The sequence below is a fragment of the Xenopus tropicalis genome, chromosome 5 (genome assembly GCF_000004195.4).
Source record: "Xenopus tropicalis strain Nigerian chromosome 5, UCB_Xtro_10.0, whole genome shotgun sequence".
NCBI classification, from domain to species: domain Eukaryota; kingdom Metazoa; phylum Chordata; class Amphibia; order Anura; family Pipidae; genus Xenopus; species Xenopus tropicalis.
In genome coordinates, this window is record NC_030681.2 from 52192551 (window position 1) to 52218043 (window position 25493).

A 25493-nucleotide genomic window follows, 5' to 3' on the forward strand; every position below is an offset into this window, starting at 1 on the left:
TCACTTATATAGTTGTCACAGTTGTTAAAACAAAACCTATTCTGTGGTATGTGGCATACAGGCTGCCGAGTAGGCTTCACTTAAGCAGAATGATGGAATTGTTCTTAGTAGCTGGTGTCAACAAAAGTTCAGCCTAGGATAGGCATGGGATGTTTTATCCAACAGCTTGTCATGTAGACCTCCAGTGCACAGCTTGTCTCATTGTTCCACCCCCCTTGCCTTTAAAAAAAAAAAAAAAAAAAAAAACACACACTTCTTGTAGATGAGTTTAAGGGAGGTTGGGAAAAGAGAAGGAGTGTATACAGCAGGCAGCATGAACGCTTAAATAAAAATACATCCAAAGTAGAAAAAAATAAAAACATGAAAAACAGCCGCTATGAAGTGCAAAGCCTGAAACCCTGATCTGTTGTTATATGCTGCAACAGCCATTCAAACCTCACAAGCCATTCATACTTAGGAACAAAGGAAGGAGCTGGGAGCTATCTAAAGGGCTCTGGGATTCTGGTAATGATACAGGTAGGCGGGTCTCTGTAGTCTTGAGTTTCCCCACTCCACAATGAATAATGAAACAGCTGGAAGCTCTGCTGGCAACACATGCTGTTTGGGTGCCTGTGGAAAAAAATCCCGTGCCAACATGTAGCTGTGGATAACAAAAAGCCTATCCGTGCTGTAGAATACACTCTTGTCTACCCCGTGTCCCAACAAGGAGATCCTGAGGAAGAAGGGAAATGGTAAAAGTAAGTTGCACTCTCTTTCATTCCTAAGTGTTCATCTATGTGCAAGTTTCTTGTATATAAACTATATGCTGCAATTGTTACTTACAAATTATTAATTTATTTCTCCCAAAATACCCCCCTGAAATAATAAAGTGTGAATTGCCCTTTTATTTTGTGTTTTTATGTATTTTTGTAATCCAATCAAAGTCTAGCAGTGATATTTGTGGCATCTGTTTTAATACAAGTAGTGATATTTTTTTCAGTTTTTAACTAAGTTGGGAGCAATATTTTTCAGATCATAATTACTTTTTCCTCTCCTTGTTTAAGTGAATTCACCCATTTCCCTTGCAGTCATCACTAGTCTATATATAAGGAGAATATTTATGTAGTACTTTTTATTTTTAGTAGTTTTTTTTAACATTTTAAAAAGTGCAGGATGAATATCAAAAGGAAATGTACATATTCCAAGGAAATGTAACCTTTCCATTATGAAGAATTTTGTTGACAACATCAGGTACATATGTATATATCAATACATTCAGCTTTTTTTGCAAACTGGACTACATTTATAAGCACCACTAATTTCAGGCAGAGCTGTGAGCAGTGCCTTTTGTAAGTTTAATGAAACAGTGGTATTGCCAGTTTCAAAATTATTAGTAGCTGTCTTGTGACGATCAGTCAAACAAGTAAAACATGTCTTGCAACAGCCACAACTAATGTGTAAAGATCTGCTCCATCCAGTCCTCCCCATAATCTTTTGGAATACAAGTAATAAGTTTTCTAAACTGAAAAGACATGTATTTATGTTCATACATATTAGTAGTAGTAGTATTTATATAATGCTAAGATTTTTTGCAGCACTTTACAAAAATTATTCATCATTGTTATCAGTCCCTGCCCCAGTGGAGTTAATACATCCATAGAGGTCCTTATTACAGTCACATACATGTGGTCACTTACATAAAGTGCCAGTTAACATAAAGCCAAAGTGCAGTTTAAATAAACAGCAACAAAGTCTGAGATGATAAATGATGGTTAAGGGGGTTCTTTGTTTGACTGCCTGTAGTTTATACAATTTACTTTTGCCTCAGTTCTTAAAGGAGACATATTGGATTAATGGGAAAACCCCTAATTTTGTAGGCAATTATGAATAATATGGTGCTGGTTTTACTTTGGGCTAAACGATAATCCTATCTGTAAAAATGGCCCCTTTATTGGAGCTCCCTATAGAGCCTATCAGTTCTCTGTCTATGTTTGAAATGAAGGGTGGGCGTGTCCTAATGGTCCCAGCCAGAAGCACAATAGGAGGGGAGAGCCAATTACAGCCTTGCACTCACACAAGCAAAGACAGGCTTCAGTTCCCTATCAGGTCAACCTAGCTGCTGTTTGGTTCCTATCCTACAGAGCCTCCGGCTCCCCTGTACATCCAGAGAATTCAGCCGGCAGGAAGTGGAACAGATGGGCGGGACTACTGGGGTTTTGGTGGAATTTCTTAATAAATCAGTCTAAAATACAACTTTTTTTAAACACAAGCCTACTATATCTAGAGGAATATAATTCACTGGTATATTCTTAATTTTTACAAGATATGTCTCCTTTAAAGTACAAGTAAAGTGTATTTCACTGGGGGGTGCCAAAATGTTAAGCATCCTCCAGTGGAATAGATCGCTAAGCTTTTAAGCTTTTCCTTGGGCTGGTGCTCCTGTTAAAAGAAAACTGCACTGGCCCATGGAAAGCTACCTAACTGCTGCGCCAGCATCTCAATACCTTTGTCCTTCTATACTTTGGAGCATGGTGTTGTGCACAGGAGCACTATCCTGGGGAAAAACAGTCTATTTCACTGGTGCAGTTACTCATGGCAACTAATCAGATCTTTAGTTTAGTAAATGAGTCTGTGTATTTTTTTTTAATATTTCAAGTAGCCCCATGGATAGTAAATTAACCCTGTGCTCTCCTCATGCCTAAAGTATTCATTTTGTGGTACTTTATAGTATGTCAGTGAAATAATTCCTTAGGGCATGGTCAGATGAAACATATCTCTGCTTCTCTCAGCCCTGCGCTTTTCTGTCTGGCTGAGAAAAGCGGATCCGCTTCGGTATGCAGCTCTGTGAGCGTGAACTAGAAGCAATTGCAACAGCCAGAGTGTGCACACACAGAGCGGAGGTTGGCCTGGAAAACACGAAAGCAAACGTTTTCCAGGCCGACTGCCGATCCACACCGCTCTGTGTGCGCACACTCTGGCTGTTGCCATTGCTTCTAGTGCACGCACGCAGAGTGGCGTACCGAAGTGGATCCGTTTCTCTCAGCCAGGCAGAAAAGCACAGGGCTGAGAGAAGCGGAGATACACTTCATCTGACCATGCCCTTACTGTGCAATATAAAACCTACTTTTTTAATGTGTGAGTTGTATATTTTCCCCATTGTGTATATAAAGGCTTGGGTAATAATATAAACATTACAAGCATACTTTTTGTCCACTTTTGTTTGTTTCAATGAACTATTTAGCACTTCTGAAAAATGTGGTACCAAGTTTCCATGTCACGCTGAACAGAAGGCCTGCAGCAGGGCCTTGCCTGCTGTAACAGGAATCTTTTAAAATGGGCATCCATCTGTCAGTGCTGTGTTCTGATAAAGCTTGCAACAGCTGGCTTGGCTCTCTCCTAATCCATTCATCCCATCTACAGATCAGACAGTGGCCTGTGTCTGCTTCTAGGGCCTTGGAGACTTGCCTTTCCCCCCAAGACAAACAAATGTGGGAAAAGATACTTCACAAGATGCAGGCATATAACAATAGCCATGAGATTCATAGCATGGCAGGGTGCTTCAGGTTATTTAGAGTGAAATACAAACTATTGAACCAATTCACTGTCTTTTGGTTCTACATCTGAAAAGCTATTATTGTTTCTAATGTATAAAGCACTAACATTTCCTGCAGTGCTGTACAAAATAGATGAAATAAGCAATAGAATAAACCTAAACAGCCCCTTCCAAGTGGCCCAAGTCTGAAGGGGACCTGTTGCATTTGATTGTGGGCTTCATCAATATTTCTAATTAATTGTATTTTGCTAAAAGAAATGCTCAATTTAGCACCTATAAATGTAATGCATGTGTATTAAACATAGCAATATCCATAACACTTGGAGCTACATAAACCATGAATTTATTTGTATTAAAATACATTTAATTAGGTATCTAAAAAAATGATATATTTGTTAAATACATATATTTATATCCAAGGCAAAGATCCAATAAAAAATTGAGCGTCATCATCATACTGAAAATTTTCTTAAAAATATGTACACTGATGATCTGTATAGTTGTAGCTAAAGTGTTTTGATTTTCAAAAGCTGTGTTGTATTTTCTAAAGTTAATTGTGTTTGAAAGATGTCAAAATGTTGCCTCATTGGGTACTAGTGGGAGGAGACTAGCCTCAATATGTGTGCAAGTGTACCGCTTTGTGGGAACATTGCTGACTAGGTGTCTATAAACCTGTGTTAGTGGGAAACATATGTACAGGCATGTCAACTTTTTTATTTATTTTTTTTTACTTTACTTATGCATTGGTTGCAACAGCCAGTTGTCCACTTTTCTTATTGTAAAGAACTTTACGATACACATGGCCTAAATTTAACCTTAACTTTTTTCAGTTTTCCCGCAATAATGATTGACAGAGAGGTTGTGTAATGAATATGACTGTATGGAGCTGTGTGATTATCAGATTCACTACTGCACAGTGCTCCGGGACATGAAAGATGGAACATTTTGTTGGCTAGAAGGCACTCATGCATGCTAGATGGCTCAACTAGCAATCCATGCTTGTTTAGAGACTGTTTAACAATTTTTTAAGCTGCTTCACCAAGATCTTTCCTTATAAAAAGGTTTAAAAAGGGATCCTGTCACAGTAAATGTTTACATGTATCTGAACACAATGGGTTCTATTGTGTAAAGTAGTTTTTGGGGCAAAGGATTAGATACCTTTTGTGCTTGCATATGGGGATTGACATCTTTGAATGTCTCTATTTAGTTTTTGTCGGGAAATGCTTTTTTTGTCTTCTTTTATGAAAAATGGTCATTCGAGGTACAGGCCTTGATCTGCTGCCATGAAAGTGGTTTTAGAGTTGTCTTGCATCTGCCATCAGTGTGCATGTTGCACCTATTCGTGTGTAGGAGGTGCTAGGTGCATCATGTATCATGGACTACATTACCAAATTTAATGTGCACCATTGTAAAGATATATGTGGATTTCTAATTATTTATGATCACAATCCCTGCTGTCATTACAAAGAATTAGTTGTCGTATGTACCAAGGTGTGTATCTCCTTTTACGCTGCCTGATAGTTAGCAGTAATTTATGCCATGATCGTATACCACTTTTATCAATATTACAGTGGCAAGAAAAGTGTTTGTTTGTGACTGCTGATTTTATGATGTAACGTTTTACTGTGGGTTACACAGTCACCTGAAATCAATATACAAATTTAACAACGTGCTGCATTTTAAATAGAGTTGTCTGTCAATAAGTCAGAAATGTTTTGTGTAGTTGATCTTCATTTTTTGCACTACACAGTTTATAAATAGGCCCCTAAATGTTTTGTGAAAAATATTGGTTCTACCACTATTTTTGTAATAAAGAAAGACATGAAATGAAGTAAAATACTGGCTGCTTAAAACACTGTATGATGACACTTCCCATCATCATATAGTTCTTTTCTGTGCAAAATGTGTTGCCCCTCTCCATCTCCAAGGTCTGTTTGGAACACCTTGAGCAGTAAAGGTTTCAATTACACGTTGTCCCTCTGGGCACAGAACCAAATGCTGCATGTGGCTAAGTATCATAGACTTATAAGCTCGGCAGTGGAGCGAAACGTGCAAAACCAGTCTTTTTTTTCTTCTTTAAACCTCAGATAATTACTTCAGGTTCCTTGCCACTTGGACTTTGAAGGCCAAGGACAGTTAGTGCCATATGCTATAAATTTTATATGTATATAAGTAGTATATGTTGTGGCTATCGCCATTTAACACTTCTGGTTTTATTTGATGCTCTCTTCTCTTAAGAAGCTTGTATTTTTTGTATGTGTGTGTAGTGATTGCTTTTTTTTTGCTTTTTCAAAGAAAACAAAAATGGTATTATTAAAGACAAGACTGAAATGGGCCTACATAAATTATATAGCAAATAGCAGAAAATTAAGGGGGGGATGTTATTTGCCTTTTGTTTACTTGTGTGCAAGATGTTAAATGAGTGCAAATAGTCATTAACATTATTTTTTTGCCCATGTGACATTACTCATTATACTGCATTGGCCTTTATGTCAGTCAGGGCAAAGCTGTTGCAAAAATCCTCACTGAGCCATCATGATTCATGCTAAAGTCATTCTCTGCCTAAAATGTTTCTTCTTTCACAAGCTTTTCTGTTGCCTTTACTTCTCCTTTACTGGTTATGTACCAGTATTATTGTTTATAAGGATCTTAGTGCTTATACGGAATGTTCAGCCATCAAGTTTGGGGTTGCTACTCCATGCTTCAATAAACATTGGGTCACTGCTCTTGCATGAAATCTAGCGTGATGACTCTTATTTATTTTCTTTAGCTTCTAATAACATGTGCTGGTGTGCCCCTGTTATTTTCCCTAAAAAAGTTGGAGCAGCTGAAATGCGGTTTGCTCAGAATATATATAAATATTCTACTTTGCAACACACTGGGGTCCTGAATTTGATTTCAAACAAGGAGCAATTTACTCAGACTTTGAATGTTTTTTCTCCAGGTATTCTCACAGTTGAAAAATATACCACTGGGACAGACACCAATGTGAATGGTGAACAATCTTTGTAAAGTACATTCATATGTCATAACTTATATACATATATACATATAAATAAAGCATAATTATATTTAACTTTCTAATAAGTTAACAATAAAACTACATTTACAATCTTCCGTACATCCAATAAGAATTGGTTATTATGCACTGGGAGTCTTATTTAGCTGCATCCTCTTTACCATACATGGCACTGGAGTAAATGTGGAATTTAAGGGAAATAGAATAAGAATTTCTATTGTTCAAAAACCATACAGTTATATGTAATGAATATTAGTTGAACAGTTGCTTAAAAAATATCAATCTATAACTTATTCATTTATAGGGGAATAATCAAAGGGGAGGGGGGGTACAAAATGTTACGCCCCCAGTGATTATAATGGCTTACCTGACACCCTGGGGCTGTGCTCCTGTTTGCTGAAAACTGCGCCACCTTGAGGCAATTCTGTAGGAGCACCATATCACAACTGTCTTTCTGTTTTTGTATCATTTCTGTAGCACCCCCTCAGTTTGGTACCTTTCCATCTTCTTTAATATAATAACATTATTGGTAAGTGAATGGCAGTCCACCCTTTCAGCTGTAACCCATATATTATGAATATTGGTCGGTTGGAGATTGGGTGATTGCCCCATGTCACCCAGTGCATGATGCCTCAGCCACAGCTGATCTTCACTTCCTGTTTTTCTAATTAATCAGGGTCCCAAACAATCAAAACATTACATACTGTGTATGGTCCGTTAATCAGGTTGTCCATGGGGCCAATTGGTTGGAGAGTAGGCCACCTTAAAGGAGAAGGAAAGTCATTTTGGCATTTTACTGCCAATAGGTTAACCACATTAGTGCCACCTAGAATGCTATATTTATTCTGCAGAAAGCTTTACCATACCTGAGTAAAGAGCCCTAGAAGTGCCGTCCCTTTGTTTAATATTGCAGCTGCCATTTAACTTGGTCTCAGTAGCTTCATGCTTTAGCTCTAGCCTGTTGGTAGCATAGATCACACAATCTGATGGGAGGGGGAGTGAATTATTCTGAATTCTTATGGGAGAGTGAGGAAGTCTGACACAGAAGAACATCTTTACAAAAAAGGAGCCAAGAAATCCTGTGTTTCTTTTGATAGAGGACTCAGTGCAGCTTTTCTGTGAGTGCTAATGGCTGCTTTCTGAAAAAGCTATCTTTAACTATATTTAACTATATTTCTGAAAAATTATGTTTGTGTTGATGCATGGTTTACCACTTCAAATGCAATTAGTGCCCACAATGGTATATCACACACAAATTGTGCCACACGTTTCTTTAATGGGCTCCTGCAGCTCAGGAATTCTGGGAAATAGCACGGTGTAGTTGGTATAAAACTTGAAGGCTTAGGTGCAAATTGCATGTATTAATCAGGGTTTCTGTTTTGCTTCTCTGTGTTGTAATGGTTAATGTTGCTTGGAGTGTTGTTTCCTTTATAAATTGTCTCTTCATCAAAAGAGTACTGCTTTAAATGCCAAGTATTGGCATGTGTAAGAGACAGAAATAGAACATAAATACAGCACATGGTATTTTTGTCCTTTTAAATTAGTTACTCTTTAACCTTTTAAAACCAGGGAAGGAGTATTCTATGATGAGAACATTTTGGCAGCAATCCCAGGCATTCCTTTCCTGCTCCAAAGGACTTGGACTGTGTGGTTCCCATGGGTAGCAAGTGAGGCTGTTCTGCATTCTGAGCTTATGCAAAACAAAACCTCCAAAAGGTGTGTATATGGGGCTGTAGAACACACCCGATAAAAGCTGTTTAATTTAACCCCTTCGAGCTATGGTTTTACAACATTTTCCTTTTTTGTAAAAGTATTACTACCCAGTTTTTTTAATTTATAAATACATCCTGTCAGAATACAAATATTGTTATGCCAAGCCATGTAATATATTCAGGAATACGAAGATGCATATTTAAAGGAACAGTAACACCAAAAAATGAAAGTGTATAAAAGTAATTACAATATAATGTACTGTTGCCCTGCATTGCTACAACTGGGGTGTTTGCCTCAGAAAGACGACTATAGTTTATATAAGTAAGCTGCTGTGTAGCCCTGGGGGCAGCCATTCAAAGGAGAAAAGGCACTTAGCAGATAACAGATAAACCCCCATTATATGGGGCTTATCTACTAGTAATCTGCTATATAACCTGTGCCTTTTCTCCTTTTTTCCAGCTCGAATGGCTGCCCCCATGGCTACACAGCAGCTTATTTATATAGTAGATTTTCTGTAGCAAAAACACCAGTTTTTTGCAGAGCAACAGCACATTATATTTTAATTACTTTAAAACACTTGAATTTTTTGATGTTACTGTTCCTTTAAAATAAAATGTATGCTGCTTATTGCCACTTGGCAAAATCATTTAGGGGCACTGTCTTCAAGAAATTTGTAGAAATGTTCTCCTCATGTTTGGGTGAGTTTTCTTCAACATTCAAGTTTCCCACACTCCTAAAATATGCAGGAAGGTTAACTGCTTATAGATGGGGACCTTAGATTGTAAGCTCCACTGGGGCAGATACTGTTTTTCTCTGTTAATCTCTGTTAAAGGACATGTAAAGCCTACATTTCCCTACAATGTACATCAGTTGGGCACATCTCTCCCACCCAAATGGCATCATGTGTACTGCATATATCCCCTCTGTTGGCCAGCACCATCACATTTTTTTTTTTTAAACAAATAGCAGCATTCACCCGGCAGCCATTTTTCCTCTGACACATCATCAGTTATATTTAAATCTATAAACAGAATACATGCACAGAGACCCTCATTCAGCATAAATTTAATCAAGAATGCAGGCTTACACAGACAAAGCTTTGATAAAAGGTTCTGCTTTGTTTGAGTACTGTAGTAGGAGCAGACAGCTAGAACCAGCAATGCCATCTCTTCATTGGCTGCTAGAATAGAGGGTGTGTTAAGTAATCTGAGCTGAGAAGAACTGAGCATGAGGATAAGAGGATGACGCAGCCTTACTTATTAACGTTTGGACAACCAGAGGCAGGTATTGAAAGATTTGAAAAAGGCTGTTAGCTGATTAATTTTTTGAGTGTGGGGTTTACATGTCCTGTAAATACTTGACATATGTCACAACTATAGAAATAAAACATTTTTTTCTAATAAATGATAAAAAGTTAGCAATGAAACCACATTTCCGATCCTGTGTGTACTTACGGAGCATTGGCTAAGCTGTTAGCAGTAAATAACAAATCAGTGACTTGAGGGGGGACCATATGAAACATACCGTAACTGTTCAATAAGTTTGCTTTTGAACCTGAACTGCTTGCTCACAAACTAACTGAACAGTTATGCTCCACTAAAGTCACTGACTAACCAAGATGTTAGAGAGCTGAAAGCAGGTAGTAGAGTTATGGCCATTATGTTAGTCATCTGCTCACTCCAGCTTTCATAGATTACATTTTTGCCTAATTAACTATATTACAAATAGCAATGAGCGAATCTGTCCCATTTCTCAAAACTACAGAAAAATGTGTGAAACGTGGGTGTTGCACAACTTTTGACGCAAACTATTTTGACACGGCCGTACTCATTTTTACGTGACCATGAAGGTGCAACAAATTTTTTCACTGCGAAGTTTCACAAAACAATTTGCCACTGGGGAAATGCGGAAATTTGCTGTAAATCCATGCCTGGCTAATTAATTTTTTTTTACCCAGTTTCATTTTTACACTGAACTGTTCCTTTAAGTTAATTGAGTCATTAAAATGGTCTCATCTGTAATATATATTTATAAAGCTTTAGTAGTTGTATCCAGAGCTGACATGCCAATTAATTTCCTGCCATTTAAAACCTATAGTATAATTTTGTATTGTGACATAACAAGTGCTGCTTGGTGACCCAGTAATGAAGGGATCCCAGTGTCTGATTCATATCAATATGTGTGACAATATTTACAGTTCTGTAATGTATATTTTTTATGAATAAGTTTGTCTGTGTAGAGTTTTTTTTTATTTACTTGATTAATTTGGAAAGGTGGGCAAAGCAAGGGGACTTTTAGACACTTTTTTTGTTTTTAAATTAAAGTTGGAGAATTTATGTATACCATGCCATTCTTTTCACTTCAGAGTCAGAAGTAGAACCAGGGTCCTTTTATTACACCTGGGCTTTTGAGGTTTAAGAAAAAAGCTTAAATGGTATGTACCTTTAATCCATCTGCTTCTTACACCTTATTCATTCTCACTTAACTAGACAGGCAAAACTGTCATCTTCAGTTTCAAGTAACGCAAGCATCATCACACTTGTTGTTTGGAAACTGGTGTGAAACTGGTTAGACCAGTCCAATAAAGCAGTGGAGTTGGGTTACAGTACTTAGCCATTTCATCCTGTAGACAAAAAACAACTTGTATGCTGGTTCAGGGTAGATTAAAGCATGTGATTTCTTGTAGATGAAACGATGTGGAAATCCAATTCTCCTTGATGTGTCCTTTCTGTTCTTTCCCCTTCATGTATTTTTCTTACCTTCTTGTTTTCTTCTTTCTGTCTTTTTCTCTTCCACAATCTCTTTTTTTCCCCCCTTCGTTTCCTTTCTTTGACAGTGAATAACAGAAGTTCAAAGGTTTTGGGTTTCTTCTTTCAAGCATGGAAACAGACTAAATGAATATGAAAATACGACAGCAGCTATGATTAGGCCCTGTTTTTCCTATAGAAGGGAAAAAACATTAGGAGCAAATTTCCATACTGAGGCATTTTCTTCTCCCCATCAAGGTTTTTTTTTTTCTTCAGTGAATAGTTAAAAAGCATGATATTACAGGGAACTGTATCCACTTACTTCCCATTGTGGATACTTGGAATTGTCACAGATACCCCAGTGTGTGTGATACTTGAAAATATGTACCTTATACCTTATTTGGTTTCATAGTAACTGTTGCTCGGGTATATTAATGGTGGTTCCAGTTGCCAATAATGGGAGTTGATTGTAGACTCTTTTTTGTATTTTGTCTGCTTATTTATTTACTTTGTTTGAGAGCAGTAACAGCAAGTGATTTTGTTTAATCCCCTAGCTTGACAGGAAACTACGTATAGTTGGAAGTGGGCTTTTTCCTGGTGGGGTGAACACAATACCGACCATAGACTTTATACATGCTTTCCCTATTTCCCTTTGTGCTGCACTCAGTCCATTATGTCATTGGCATTTCTATGGAGTTTGGTACATTTATTGTATTAGGGTGGGAAATGTTTGGTGAGCATCTTGTAGAATGTTTCAGGTTCTACAATAGCAGGACCAAACATGACAGATAGGGGTAGCTAATGTTATTGAAAATTTTCATAAATAGACCTCATAGATTGTTATCATAAGAGCAGACTTATGAGTAAAATGCATACGGTGCTGTGGATACATTTTAATTCTGAAGTGTCACATTCTTCTATAAAGGATTACAGTGCTATTCCTCCATTTGTCATGAGGTCCTAAAGATTTTAGCTGAAGGAAGAAACATACAAGAAGAAAATATCAAAGGTCAAGATCCACCTACTGCATACTGGAATTAGCTACACATCATTAAACATTCGGCTGGGGCAGGAGAAACCAAGCTTGTTTGAAGACCTGCTTATGCAGCTTCAATCTTTTTCTTTCTGCAGCCTCTGAACTGCCTGACTTTAAAGCTGAATATCAGATTGTGGAAGTACTTGAGCACTAATAGCAGCGCTTTCAAATAATAAAACCTAAAATGGGAACCAACCCCTTTTAGTAAAATAGCTGTTCTCTGTACAAAGAGGCCACTTTTGAAAATGTGTATCTGAGGGAGCTGAGTAAAAGTGATGTTTAAGGAATGGAGCTTAGCACCTCTGTTTAAATGATAGACAGCTGCAAGACGAGGTAATGATCTGTCTTCACGTTTGATGCTTTCTTTTATCAGTCTAGGGTTTTTTCACTGAGTCAGATCTATTGATTAGCGTTAGTCTACTTCCCAAGCTGCCTGCTTTGCATTGAAATGTCACAGGCTTGGGATCCTTAAATGGTGTGCCAGGAAAGAGCATGACCCCTGGCAAATGCTGCCTGCTAAATTATATGTTTGCCGAGCATTTAGCTAGTGTAATGGGATTGTGGTCCTCTAACTGGTAAGGGAGATCAGCTCCTATCTCACTTTTTGCCAATGCTGAGGGAAAAAATGTCATTATATAAAAGAGTTCAAACAATTGCTCATTATTGGAATTCATTTTTAGGAAGTGTGTAAATGATCCATAGTCTGCCCAATGTACATAGACGGTTGCTTACATAATTCTGATAATTCTGTCTGCTTTATTAACAGATTAAATATATGTTGTGCTAAAATATTCTGATTGCACATGCAGTTAGCCAAAAGCAAAATGTGTTGAGTATTTGTTACCAAATCTTTTATTATTATTATTAAAGCATATTTACCAAGCACCAACCTATCAGAAAAATTAGTTGTACAGTGAAAACTTTTGTGTAACCTGATTTTAAGTTTTCACTTATTTTACACCGTTTTTTTGTGGTCCCACCAATATATAATGCACAATGCGTTTCCCTATTTTACATTTTTCTGGGTTTTACACCACTTTTTTTCTGATACCCTGAAAATGTAAAATAGGGGTTCTAGAATTAGGAGAATCTGTGTATTAAAGGTTTAAAAGCAGGAGGGATTTTGAATTATAGGTTTGTAACTTAATTGCTGTTTGTCTTAATGATTGGTTAGTGTCTACCCATGGTATTCTCTGATTGAAAACTGATGTAACTTCTTGTCATGCCTGCTGCTGTATGTGGTGTGATTGCAAGCAGGCCTACTGGTCCTTCTTTCAGTGGCTTCAAACCAACCAGAACAGTTCTGGTTATGTGGTTTTAAAGAGCCAAAAAGAACTTTACTATAAAATAAATATAGTAAAAGTCTGCTTGGATCAAACAGTGTCATATGACTCCTGCTATACACATAACATTGTCTCTTATTTGAGGAATTGTAGATGAAATTTTCAAACTGACTGCTAAGTGGGCTTTAGGTTGTTGTGTGTTTTATATGAATGTATTGTCTAGCAACACAAAAGCAATTATAGCGTTCAGGGACAAAAGGGTTAAACAAAAATTGTCATATAGCAACAATAAAATTATTCATATCCAGTAAAGTACAAAATCCACAAAGTTTGTACCAGGTCTGATAACCATCTGATAGCCCATCTATAGCAACCAATGAGCAGATAGTGCTAAGTGTGTTAGCTGTTTTGAAATCAATAATCTGTTTGGTTGCCATGGGTTACTGGACCTATTAGAATTAATTGGGTGCAAATAATAAACAATACAAGAAGTAAAGAGGGCCCTGCCTGAAAGAGCTTACAATCTAAAAATAACTTGTTTGGTTTAAGGGTTTTTTTATGGTTATTTTGTGAGCCCACATAGTAATATCATTTTACACTACCTAATAAGGGGCAGCACAACCCCAACTACACTTGACATCCAGTGGCAGTTGGTAATTTGTTAAGCACTCCCCCACCCAGTGACTAAAATCATTGAATTTTAAAAAACATCTGGGAGCAGGAATAATATGGTGGCACTGGCACACTCTGCCAGTACTCTTGGGCAATTTTACATTTTAAAGAAGAGGTCCGCCAGCCCAACGAATAATTGCTTTTTTTTTCCACTAAGGGGTGCTTAAAGTGGACCTGTCACCCAGACATAAAAAGCTGTATAATAAAAGCCCTTTTCAAATTAAACAAGAAACCCAAAATCATTTTTTTATTACCACATCCATACCCATAATAAAAGCATTTAAAAATCCCAGCTGTCAATCATATATTGCCTGCCCCACCTCTATGCCTTAGGCATAGAGGTGGGGCAGAGAGTTACTTTCACTTTCAATTCAGAACTTTTTAGATGTTGCTGCCCTCCTCACATCCCCCCTCCCTCCTCACCATGTAATTGTGTTACCAGTGCATGGATATAGGCATCAGGTCCCCCCATACTGGCACAGAAACAAGATATTGGCAGATTGCAATGCCTGCTTTGATAACAGTGTCCACAAAATGGCGCCTGCCTGCATGCTGCAATAGTGAATTCCAAGGCTGAAGAAAATAAGATTAAAATAATTTATATAGTGTAAGTAAAGTTTATTTTGCTTAACAAACACAATAGAAAACAATTTGGAATTATTTCTTAAGGTGACAGGTCCCCTTTAAGAAACTGGCACCCCACAATGTGTTAAACATCTCCTTTAATTCATTCATTAGAGAAAGGCAGCCTGTGCTTTGAGAAAAGTTTAAATAGTTTTATTCCTCTGTGGCTTAACTAGCTACTGTATGTATTTAAGCATCGTTATCCAAAACACATTATGTAATAAAAGGTTTAATAGCGTTAAATTTACCTTCAGCAACTGCAGCAGGAAGCATTTACTGGTCACCTGTTTTAAAGCAAGTACCTTATTGCTTACTAATCAATGCTATTTACAGTGAAACCTTATTTTTACATCCCCTAATTTTAAAGGAGAAGGAAAGGCTAAGTCACTTGGGGGTGCAAAAATGTTAGGCACCCCCAAGTGACTTAGATCGCTCACCTCATACCCCGGGCTGGTGCCCCTGTACGGAGAGAACAGCACCAGCCTGGGGTAGCAGCGAGCGCTTCCTCCCTCCTATAGCGCCGCGCGTGCATGCGCAGTAGAGTGAAAAGCCGAACTTAAAAAACAAAGTCGGCTTTTTACTCTACTGCGCATGCGCCGGCCGACGGATTTCGCCGGGAGAAGAGAGAGGAAGGAGGAAGCACTTCCTACAGGTACCCTGGGCTGGTGCTTTTTTCTCCTAACAGGGGCACCAGCCCAGGGTACAAGGTAAGCGATCTAAGTCACTTGGGGGTGCTTAACATTTTGGCACCCCCAAGTGACTTAGCCTTTCCTTCTCCTTTAAGTTTTCTCATATTTAACACTGTTTTTTGTGCTCCCACAAATATATAATGCATACTGAGCTTCCCAAATGTTACATTTTCCCGGATTTTAACACCATTTTTTCTGGTCCCCCTTTTTACTGTATTACGTGTATTTGCTAAGTGTGTATTGCTTTGTTAATGACTAACAGAAAACCAAAACAAAGCTTTTCATTGGCTGCTTATGAGCAACATCACAAGTAATGTTTCACTCCACTTTTTACACAGCATGATAAATATACCCGTTACGTATGCACATTGCTTTTCCAACATGTACCGACATCTCTAATGAACAGAAAATGGCAAAAGACTGTTTAGCTTTTGCTAAAATTCGAATGGGGTTTTCAAAGTGTGATTTCATGTCCTACAATATGTAATTAACATGCTGGCATATGCAAAATAAATAAATATGCTTGTTATGTGAGTTCACAGATGCTGCAGTTTTCAGTGCCATACCTGCCAATATTCCCAAATACATATTCAAAACAACCTATCCTGCTCCTTTTCCTCCTCAGAATTTATTTTGGCTGGAAGATTGGACATTTGGAAATCATACTTAGCCATCTGATATAAGGATATCCCTAATAAGGATAACATACTGAACTTTTTATGTGTTAAATTTGTAGCTGCCCATTACCATATTATTGTTTCTCCATAAAGATTAAGATTACATTCTAGCACAATGTTATTACTCCATATTTATCAACATGGAATCTTATACTGATGCCTGGTGATTATTTTTGTTTAAAACGGAACCACTTCACAGCTGGTCATTATGTTTTTCATTTTGATATTAAAAAAGGAAAGCACTTACAATTTGTTGATTGAATAGAAGCAGATAAAGTTTCTGAGTCTCTGTCATTCCATTGGTGTGTGGCCTGTGGGTGAATAAGGCATCGTCGTGTGATTTGGCCATACATGTGGATAACCAAAATACTGATTACATGTTAAGTTAGTAAAGTTTCATATCGGGTTATTGTTGTTTTTCTTGCTGCGTTGTAAGCATTGAGCTTATAAGCAATATAATAAATTAGAGTTCTTAGGCCAGCCAGGCTCATTTTCTGACAAAGCACCATGCATTTCCAGGATCCCAACAGCATCTGAAGCTTTTAAGGTACTTCATAATTCTGATGTGCTTAACTACAAGGCACCGTAAATACGCTACCTGTATTTTATTTTTATTTTGTCGCTAAAGAAAGCAAAGCAATTACTATAAATGTTATAATACAAAATGCACAAAATTTTGAATTGTGAAATAGAAGTCACTATAGCTTATCCTCCAACTGACCAATGTTAAATATGCTTCTAAATATGCAGTATAAAATTTACATTTGCTCTTTATACCGTCCACTTGGCTATGCTATATGCTATATATATTAAATATCAGGCTGGGAAAGGGTTTGGAAAGGATCAGAATCCAGCAGCATCCCCATATATCCCAACATTCCTTATTGCAAAACTATAGCAAATAAGTTTGTGCCTGTAGCTCATCCAGCCACACTCCTTATTCTCTTTCCAGACAGCATAATCCCTTGTGGTGAATGGTGATCTTGAGTTAAGATTCAGAAGGCAGGAATATGGTAGGAAAGACTGGAGAAGTTGAGGGCAAGAGTATGGTGGGAGGATTATATATAGAAGATGCAGCTGCTCCATCCATGGGCATTGAGTAGAGAAGGAGAGATAAAAATACAAGGATAGGTTGTATAACCAACTACTTAAAGCATCTAGATATTGATAAATTAGTAGGAGATGCAACAGATAACTTTTGTGTAAGTTTTGTGATAAAAATAAAAAATAATAAAGCATTAGAAGGACAAGGTAATATAACATGACAAGGAAAGAAGGTAGAATACAGCCTCACTTAATGTGTAAACATGCTGTATAAAGTATTCTTAAGTGATAATTGTAGTATTTTGAGAATGCATTAGTTGTACATTTTTCCAAACATTCTGATCAGGGTTAGAGCTAACAGTTCTTATGCAACTGGAAAATTGCCAGAGCTTGTTTTGAAATATTTTTGAAATTATTTATCTCCCAGTAGACAGACAGCAGCAGATTTTAATCCAGCCTTTTAGAAAAGGTCCATGACAATTATTTTTTTAGTGTCTAGCTATGCTTTACAAGAACCCGTCATACCTGAAATATAACAAGTTGCACCATTTTTGTTGTGTAAAATATTGATATCAGAAAAATGGATGTTGTGTGCACTGCATTCTGAAAGCAATTAAGTATAACACAATTGTCACAGACATAACTATGATGCTTCTGGTTTTATTTGGCACCTCCTTTGTTCTTGATGTGGGAGAAAAGAAAAGAAAAACATTTGTGGACAGTATTGTGTATTTATTGCTACTTGTGTTAATTTGTCTCCTTTATTTCAAAAAGTGATGTTGTTACATTCAGTAACATTCAGTCACAGAATTTACAGATGACATCTGAAACCCACTGTTAAAACACTGTGACCTTTGTGGCTGTAGCACAATTGATGTTTTGATACAGAATCAAAATGCCTTGGCTCATCCAAGAATGCATTCTGGAGCACTTTGTTTGACTACTTCTATTGAATTAAGGTGGCCATACACAGACAGACTTGAGATTAATTTGGCGGCTTATCTGCCCATGTATGGGCACTCCTGACGGGCCTACCGATTGATATCTGGCCTAAAATATATTGATTGGGCAGGCTTGATTTCCTGTCGGATCAGAGACCGCATGAGCTCCTTGATGTGGTCTTTGGTCTGACGGCCCAAATACCCGCCATTTTATTTTGATTGTTTAGCCTGATATCTTCTCCCATGGGCATATCGGGAAAAGATCCACTTGTTTGGGAACCTTTCCAAACGAGTGGATCTTACTTAATATGGCCACCTTTACAGAGAGTGTGGCCAAATGGCAAGTCATGGTTGCTTTAGCCAAACCACTAACATAGCATTTCCATAATAGATACAATTTTGTAAATAGTTTGTTTTATAGAGTATCTTTGCTTTCTCTCACAGTCTGTGGCTGTGTGCCATAGCCTGTTCACACATAACACATGGGGCTCATCTTTCTATCTTTACCACTTGCAATAATGTTTTTATTTTCTTTATTTCTAATTTGTATATCTTGTGTTGTATATGCTCCTCCTATCATTCTCTGTTCCCATGTGACAACAGGAAGTACTTCAGTTTTATTTAGTGACCTCTGTGTTTATAGTTACATTGTTAGTCTTGTAAATATAAGCCTTTTTCGTTTTCATACCCTCAATGGGTAACTAAAGCCTATGATAAATATTATTGTTAGCAGACTGGCCTTTTCCTCTGCTGGCATAGAAAGTCTGACACTGGCCTAAGGCTTTTTTGCCACTCCTAAAACCAGCAGCTCTATAATACAGTACATTTTTGGCCCTCTGGCATTGTGTGGCCAGCCATGGGAAGTGCCACAGTAATCCTATAAATATTTATTATTATTAATAAAATGTTCATTCAGGGTTCTTCAAACCTATATCTTAGTATTATCTTCTATTCATATATTGGTCTAACATTAATGCAGTTATAATCATATAGCATCTTTTCTATTCTGTTTATAAACTATGGTGAGGCAAGAAACGGCACTTAATATGTTGATGGAGCAGAAGAATTATTAACATCTCACTTGCTAAGCTATTTGTATATTGCTACTAATGATTTATGCCAGACTGAACTTATAATATTGAAATCAAAGGGAAATTGACAATTATATAGTTTCTGTAAGGGCTCTGCTTGTAATTTCTTTCATGCGTAAGCTTTCATTATTCTCTGGCTATTTGGTCAAAAACCTTTCTTACCACATCCTGTAGCCATTCTGTAGTGTTACAATAATACATTGGACAAACCATGCATAACCTTAGCCAGAGCACCCCCAAGGTTTTCTGTAAAACATTTCCAATATTGTCTTTCCCTGTGCTACGCTTAATATGGCCCAAAACATTTAGCAGTTCTCTTAAGGTATTACCTGTCATTTGTTAAAGGAAAACTATACCCCTAAACAATGTAGATCTCTATACAAAATATATTACACAAACCAGCTCATATGCAAAACCCTGTATTATCTAAATAAACCATTTTCATAAAAATATACTTTTAGTTAGAATGTCCCATTGGGCACTCCTAAATAGAGAACTTCTATTTTAAGAATTAAGGGCCTTCTTGAACATACGATTTAAGGTGCAGACTTACAAACCATGGCACACATACATGCTAGGCCACATCAGCCAATTAATGGATAGAGTTCTGTCCTTAACTCCCACTCTTTTTCCTGTTACAGTTAGAGCATTTATTTTCTGTCAGGTGATCTCTGAGGGAGCACGCAGCCCATCACAAAATGGTGTCTCAAGGGAAAAGATGTAAAAGGGCAATATTTACTGATATTTTTAGTAGGAATTGAGTTAAAAGTATGAAACCATCCGTTACAGTGATTATACATTAATAATTACTTAAAATACCTGCTAAAAATATAATTTGTGTTTTCATGTTCTTAGAGCCTTCATAACAACTAAATATTACAATTACTAATTTTTTCTTGGTGTTTTGCACGATTTATTGTTCTGTCAGAGGTAACACCCTTTAATATAAGCATTCGTGATGAATCGTAGGGTAAAGTTTGGGAAGATACTTGCTGTTGTGGATGATTTCTTATTTTAGCTCTGAGAAATGTTATTTTATTTTTTTTTCACTTCATACAGCAAAGGTTTTCCATTGTTAAATTTCGTACGGCTGGAGCATCCCTAGAAGGGCCCCATTTTACTGTGCTTGCTCTCTGTGTGCCTGTAAATGTTTCTCTCTCCTCCCCCTTTCTCTTCTTTCCATGCTGGCCTGCATGTCAGCTTCAGAGTTAATCATTCACCAGCGTGACAACTTATCTATTTTTATTGGTTGCCAAGGACTGTTTTGGAAAGGAGGCTGCAATGGGGAAAAAAACATGTGAAAGACAGAGACACTGGGTAAAAACAAACCCCTGAAACAACATTGGTAATAACACTAATAACACTATCATAATAACAGTAATAGACTGTGACAAACCATTTACTGATAATCTATATTCTCCAAAAAAAAAAAAAACACACTTTCAGCTATTCATTATTATTCCCTACTGTTTTTATACAAAAATGTAACAGAGGGCTAAGATGAATATTTGTTTTTGTGTGATTGATTTTATCCCTAGAAAAGCAGTGGAGGTATACAGAGGAGGCAGGTCCTTCTTTTACTCGTAGAAAGTAGTAGAATTATTCCTTTAAAATTATTTGTGTTTTAAGGAGTTTTATTTCACCTTTATTCTTTAGCAGTTTTTCATTTTTATTCTTTATTCCTCCCCCCCCCCCCCCCCCCCAGCCTCATGTCACTTTTATTTTTCTCCCTCCCCCGCAAGTCAACTGTCAGGGGAACAAAAAATCTCTCAGCCTGACTGAGAGTTGGGGGTGGAGGGGGAAAAAAAATCAGCCCAGTTTCCTCAGAAACCGCAGCTGCTGCCTGAGTAGAAAACATGTCAAGCCGGCCCTCCAACATGCACAGATGTGCCTTTGTAAAATCCATATAAATGCGCAGAAGGACACAGTGCTGGGGGCATAAGCCCTCCCCTCAGAGGAAGAGGCCAATGCAAATGGCAGCCTGGAGCTCGCTTCCACCATGCTCTTCACCATACAGCTCTCCTTCTTGATCCCCCTCCCCACCATATTGTGTAAGATGCTGGGAAGAACTGCATCAGTTTTGACACTGCCTCAAACCCACACAGACAATAACTTTCTCTACATGTGTGCCTTCTTGCCACTACATGTAAAAGTGTTTGCATTACAGTGAATATCATTCCCATTTCACAAGGTCTTTCCTTCTATACTGTACCTCTGCAGCTTATTGTGTATACATGCAGCTTATGACATGGTGTTTTGCGGCTTTGTTTTAGTTAGATGGTTGCTCGCATATAAATGCTGTACACCCAATTACTTTATGGGATTTGTGTGTTTCTTTTTCTGTATTTTACAACCCCCCAAGCACATAACTATATAAGTTGTAACTTGCTTTGTATAATTAAAATGAGGAGATGAGAGAGAAGTGAAAGGGGTGGAAATATGAAAGAGGATGAGAGAGAAGTAGAAGGAGGGGGTGTTGTTAAGGAGGTGCAGCAGGGAGAGAGGAAGCTAAGAGGGCAGGAACATGTACTGCTGAAGCAGACAAAACTAGGCCTGGCAGCTCTGGCTGTGGGGGATGGTGGGAAGGCGGCTGCTGCTTGTTACTGGCTGGTTTCTAGGCTCCAGAGCAGCAGTGGGAGCACAGCGCACCATGCCACTTACACAGCACACACTTTGCACCCATTTGTGTAATAGACAAAAACTAGGCTCTTGCACATTGACTTGTGGGAAAACTGACACAGGACTTTTGTGTTCTCCATTTCACATAGCTCACTTATGCATATATGACACGTTTGTTTGGTCTTTTATATCTATGTGCTAAAGAAAAACAATAGGTTCCTAAATAATTGCAAACCACAAGGGAATGACAGTAACACAGTACTAAACTGTGCTACTGTTGAGCAAGCAACACATGTTTGTTACTTCAGGCAGATGCAGGCACTTCATTCAAAGGGGAACACCACCTAATAATGAAATTAAAAAAAAAGTTTTTCATAATGACAGGACATTAAACATTTTCAATGGTTTTAATGTTATTTATAATTGCAACAATGTAGAGGAAGCCAGCCTTCTTCTAGACCTAGGCTGCAGCTCCCACAATGACTTGCACGGTCTGGTTATCAGATTTGTGAAGAAACATGCAAGGCATTATGGGGTCTGGAGTGTTGGCTGGAGGAGACCCTCTGTGTTTTAACTACATGCTGTAGAGAAAAGAAATGGGTAAACCGATACTGCTTTTGATAACATCTACAAAAACATTTAATGTATGTTGTTGCTTAGAATTTATTTAATTACACTAAGCTTTCTTTTTTTATTGTTTGGATGAAGTTTCCCTTTATTATGAAGACATGTCTAACCTAACCTAATCGTTGTTTGCGTACGCTGGTATACCAGAAGCACATAGGTGAATTAAGTCAGCAAAAGAGTTGAGCTTTAAATTGCTTTTTTCCTTTCTGCATGTGCCATTGTGAGAGAACATTAGGTGGCAGTCTATTCCAAGTATGGTTTCATTCTTACTGTACAGACACTGCAGAGCTCTCTGCACTAGGGAAAAGAAACAATATAAGCAATTTGACCACTACATGCAATAGGCCCAAGAAACAGAAACAAATTACTGTAGAGACTGTGTGGCCCAAGATGAGTGAGACTATTTAAAGGAGAAGAAGATGAGTGAGATTAGGCACCCCCCAGTGCCTTTAATTGCTTACCTTTACAGGGCTGGTGGTCCTGTGAGAAGAAAACAGCACCAGCCCGGGGTACCTGCGACTGTCTCCTCTTCCTTCTTCTGCCTTTGTGCCCTTGCGCGTTTAGATTGAGAAGCCGAACTTTAATAAAAGAGTCCGCTTTTTCACTCTATTGCGCTCGCCCCGGAATTCAGAAGACTGAAGAAAGAAAGAAGAGGAAAGCTCACTTGCAGCTACCCTGGGCTGGTGCGGTTTTCTCCTAACAGGAGTATCATCAGCTGCATTATTAAAACTGACTCCCCTACCACCCTAAATCCTTTCTAACGCAATGCAACTACAGTCTAGTGAAAAATATTTGTGCAAATTTTTTTTCCATTTACAACTTTTATTAGATTCTCCCATTCTCCCATAAAACTTGCTGCAGAATAATAGGTAAATGATTCTGACCACAAAAAATACTAACTGAATGGCGTGTGTATGTATATATGTACCCACTGGGTACCATACTGTAGTAGCTACCCTGGAGTTTTTTTGGTGAAATATGCTGAAAGCAAAGGCTGGATATTTATAAACAACATGGCAGCATATAATACAACAAAAATACCATGGTCACTGTTCCATCATTGCAAAGTTTATACTGAAGAGGACTCCAAGCACTTTTTTCCTGTAATATATAAAGTGAACAATATAAAATCCAACACTTGTAACCAAGAGACAACAATCCACCAGACTTTGGTACAGGTGCATGTTTTAATAGTTTTGTGCAAACTGTTATAGCAGTTAATGCTGGCTCTGGTTATGTACTTATGTACAAATCAACTACCCTGAGCCTTTTAACATAGGTAACCAACGTCTGTTAGCTTCCACATTTAATTTTGAGAACAAGCTTTGCAGCACCAGACAGCATCAGTCATCAGTAAAGCTAATTTAAATGTCTTCAGTAAAGAGATGACATTGACTTGAAGGAAGAAGTTCTTGATAGAGGACATGCTTACGCTTTACAAAAATGTTAGAAGACACTATAGTCATATGACAGGGAAGAGGTAATCTCTGTAGACTTGAGGAACAGAATTTTCACCTGATACACAAATCGTTTTTCTCTATGAGGGGCTAAGGTTGTGGAATGCCCTACTGGGTGATGTTGTGATTGCGGATTTTCTTGATGCCTTTAAGAGGGTCTTGTATGTTGCATAGGCAAAATATACAGGGCTACAGTGAATGTAAATATATGTCTGTAAGTGTATACCAGAGCTGTCAACCTGACAGCTTTTTGACCCGGGGGAAATGCGGGTCCCGGAAGTGACTTCACACACTCTTCCATAAGCAGCGCAAGTGTTTTTTCACAGTGAGGGCAGTGAGGTTGTGGAATGTCCTTCCTAGTGTTGTTGCAATGGCAGATTCTGTTAATGTCTTTAAGAGGGGCTTGTATGAGTTTTTGAACAAGCATAGTATCCAAGGCTGTTGTGATACTAAAATCTACAGTTAATATTGATGTTGGTATATATAGTTTATGTATGTGAGTGTATAGATAGGTCAGTATAGGTTTTTTGTGTGCTGGGTTTACTTGGAAGGGTTGAATTTGATGGACTCTTTTTTCAACCCTATGTAAGTGACGTCACATGCATGCGCAAAATCATCACTGAAGCCGAAAAATTCTACATTCACAAATGCATCAAATGTCAAGAACACTTCCTGTGCATGCAAGCCCGAAATTTATCACAGGATTTCATGAGACTTTGGGAAAAATCAGGAGATTGCTGCTGGGGGTAGAGAGAACGGGGGAGAGCCTTCAAAATTGGGTAACTCCTGTAGAAAAAGGAGGGGTTGACATACATCTTTATACATCTCTATACCCATGTTTAGAAATATGGCTGGTTTCTTTCTTAGCCTTTCAGGCTGACCTTTCTTCATTTGAGTGAAAAGGCAGAAACTGAGTAAAAAAATTTGGCAAAGAACATTTCTTACTCTTCTTGAGCAGGCAACCAGATTATTCTTTGGATGACCTTCAGTACCCTGATGCAAAGGCATCTATTTCTTCTTTGTCCTACATTATTACAACTTTATTATAATGAACAGAGGGAGGTCTCAGAATAGGAAGGGTCTAGTGCTTAAAATATGCAAGGGGCATAGGTAGGATTGCCACCTTTTTAAAAGGTACTTACCAGCCAGTGGGGGGGAGGGGTGTCAACGAAAGAGGGCAGTAATGATGAAAGTGGTTAGTGGTATGGCATCACAAATGGCTCAAAGGCGGATTATGGAGAGATTGGGTAAGATTAGGGCAGATCTGAGAGGGATTTTAATTTAAGTGTCAGTCTGTAGTTACCAAGTGAAATGCATCAAGTAAACCAGCATATTGTACATCAATTTTTACCACAGTGTTATGGTATATGAAAATTAAATGTTTTAACTATACACAGTTCTGTGAATCCATTCTTTGCTTAAAAATCTGCCCATAAAAAGAACAGCCAGCGGAGCTGAATGGGCAGAAAGTTTCTTGTCTCTACAGGAGATCCTGAAAAATGCCTGGTGCTTTCCAGCTTCGGAAGTTGGCTGTAATCCCCGCTGTTGTGTGTACTTGCGAGCCGAACTGTGATGCAATTGGCTTAATCATTACTATTATGTGGCATTGCTTGAAATGAATTCAGTCTTGCAATTTGTCATGAAATAAATAGCAGCATGATTTCAAACATGCTTTCTCGTTTCTTAACTGAAAATGGAAAGAACTTTTCCAATGCATAAGTG

At 37.9% G+C, this 25493-nt stretch overlaps 1 protein-coding gene across 12 annotated transcripts in view; it reads left to right on the forward strand.

Moving 5' to 3' along the window:
- Positions 1 to 25493, forward strand: part of arid1b (AT-rich interaction domain 1B) — a 219233-nt gene that overhangs the window by 97935 nt on the left and 95805 nt on the right. The window contains exon 1 of one of the 12 annotated variants that reach the window (XM_031902972.1): positions 301 to 737. The exons of the other annotated variants lie outside the window; for them this stretch is intronic. Coding sequence (XP_031758832.1) covers positions 729 to 737 — 9 coding nt within the window. The 5' untranslated portion in view covers positions 301 to 728. Of the gene's footprint in view, positions 1 to 300; positions 738 to 25493 lie in introns of those variants that run through there. 12 annotated transcript variants of the gene reach the window in all.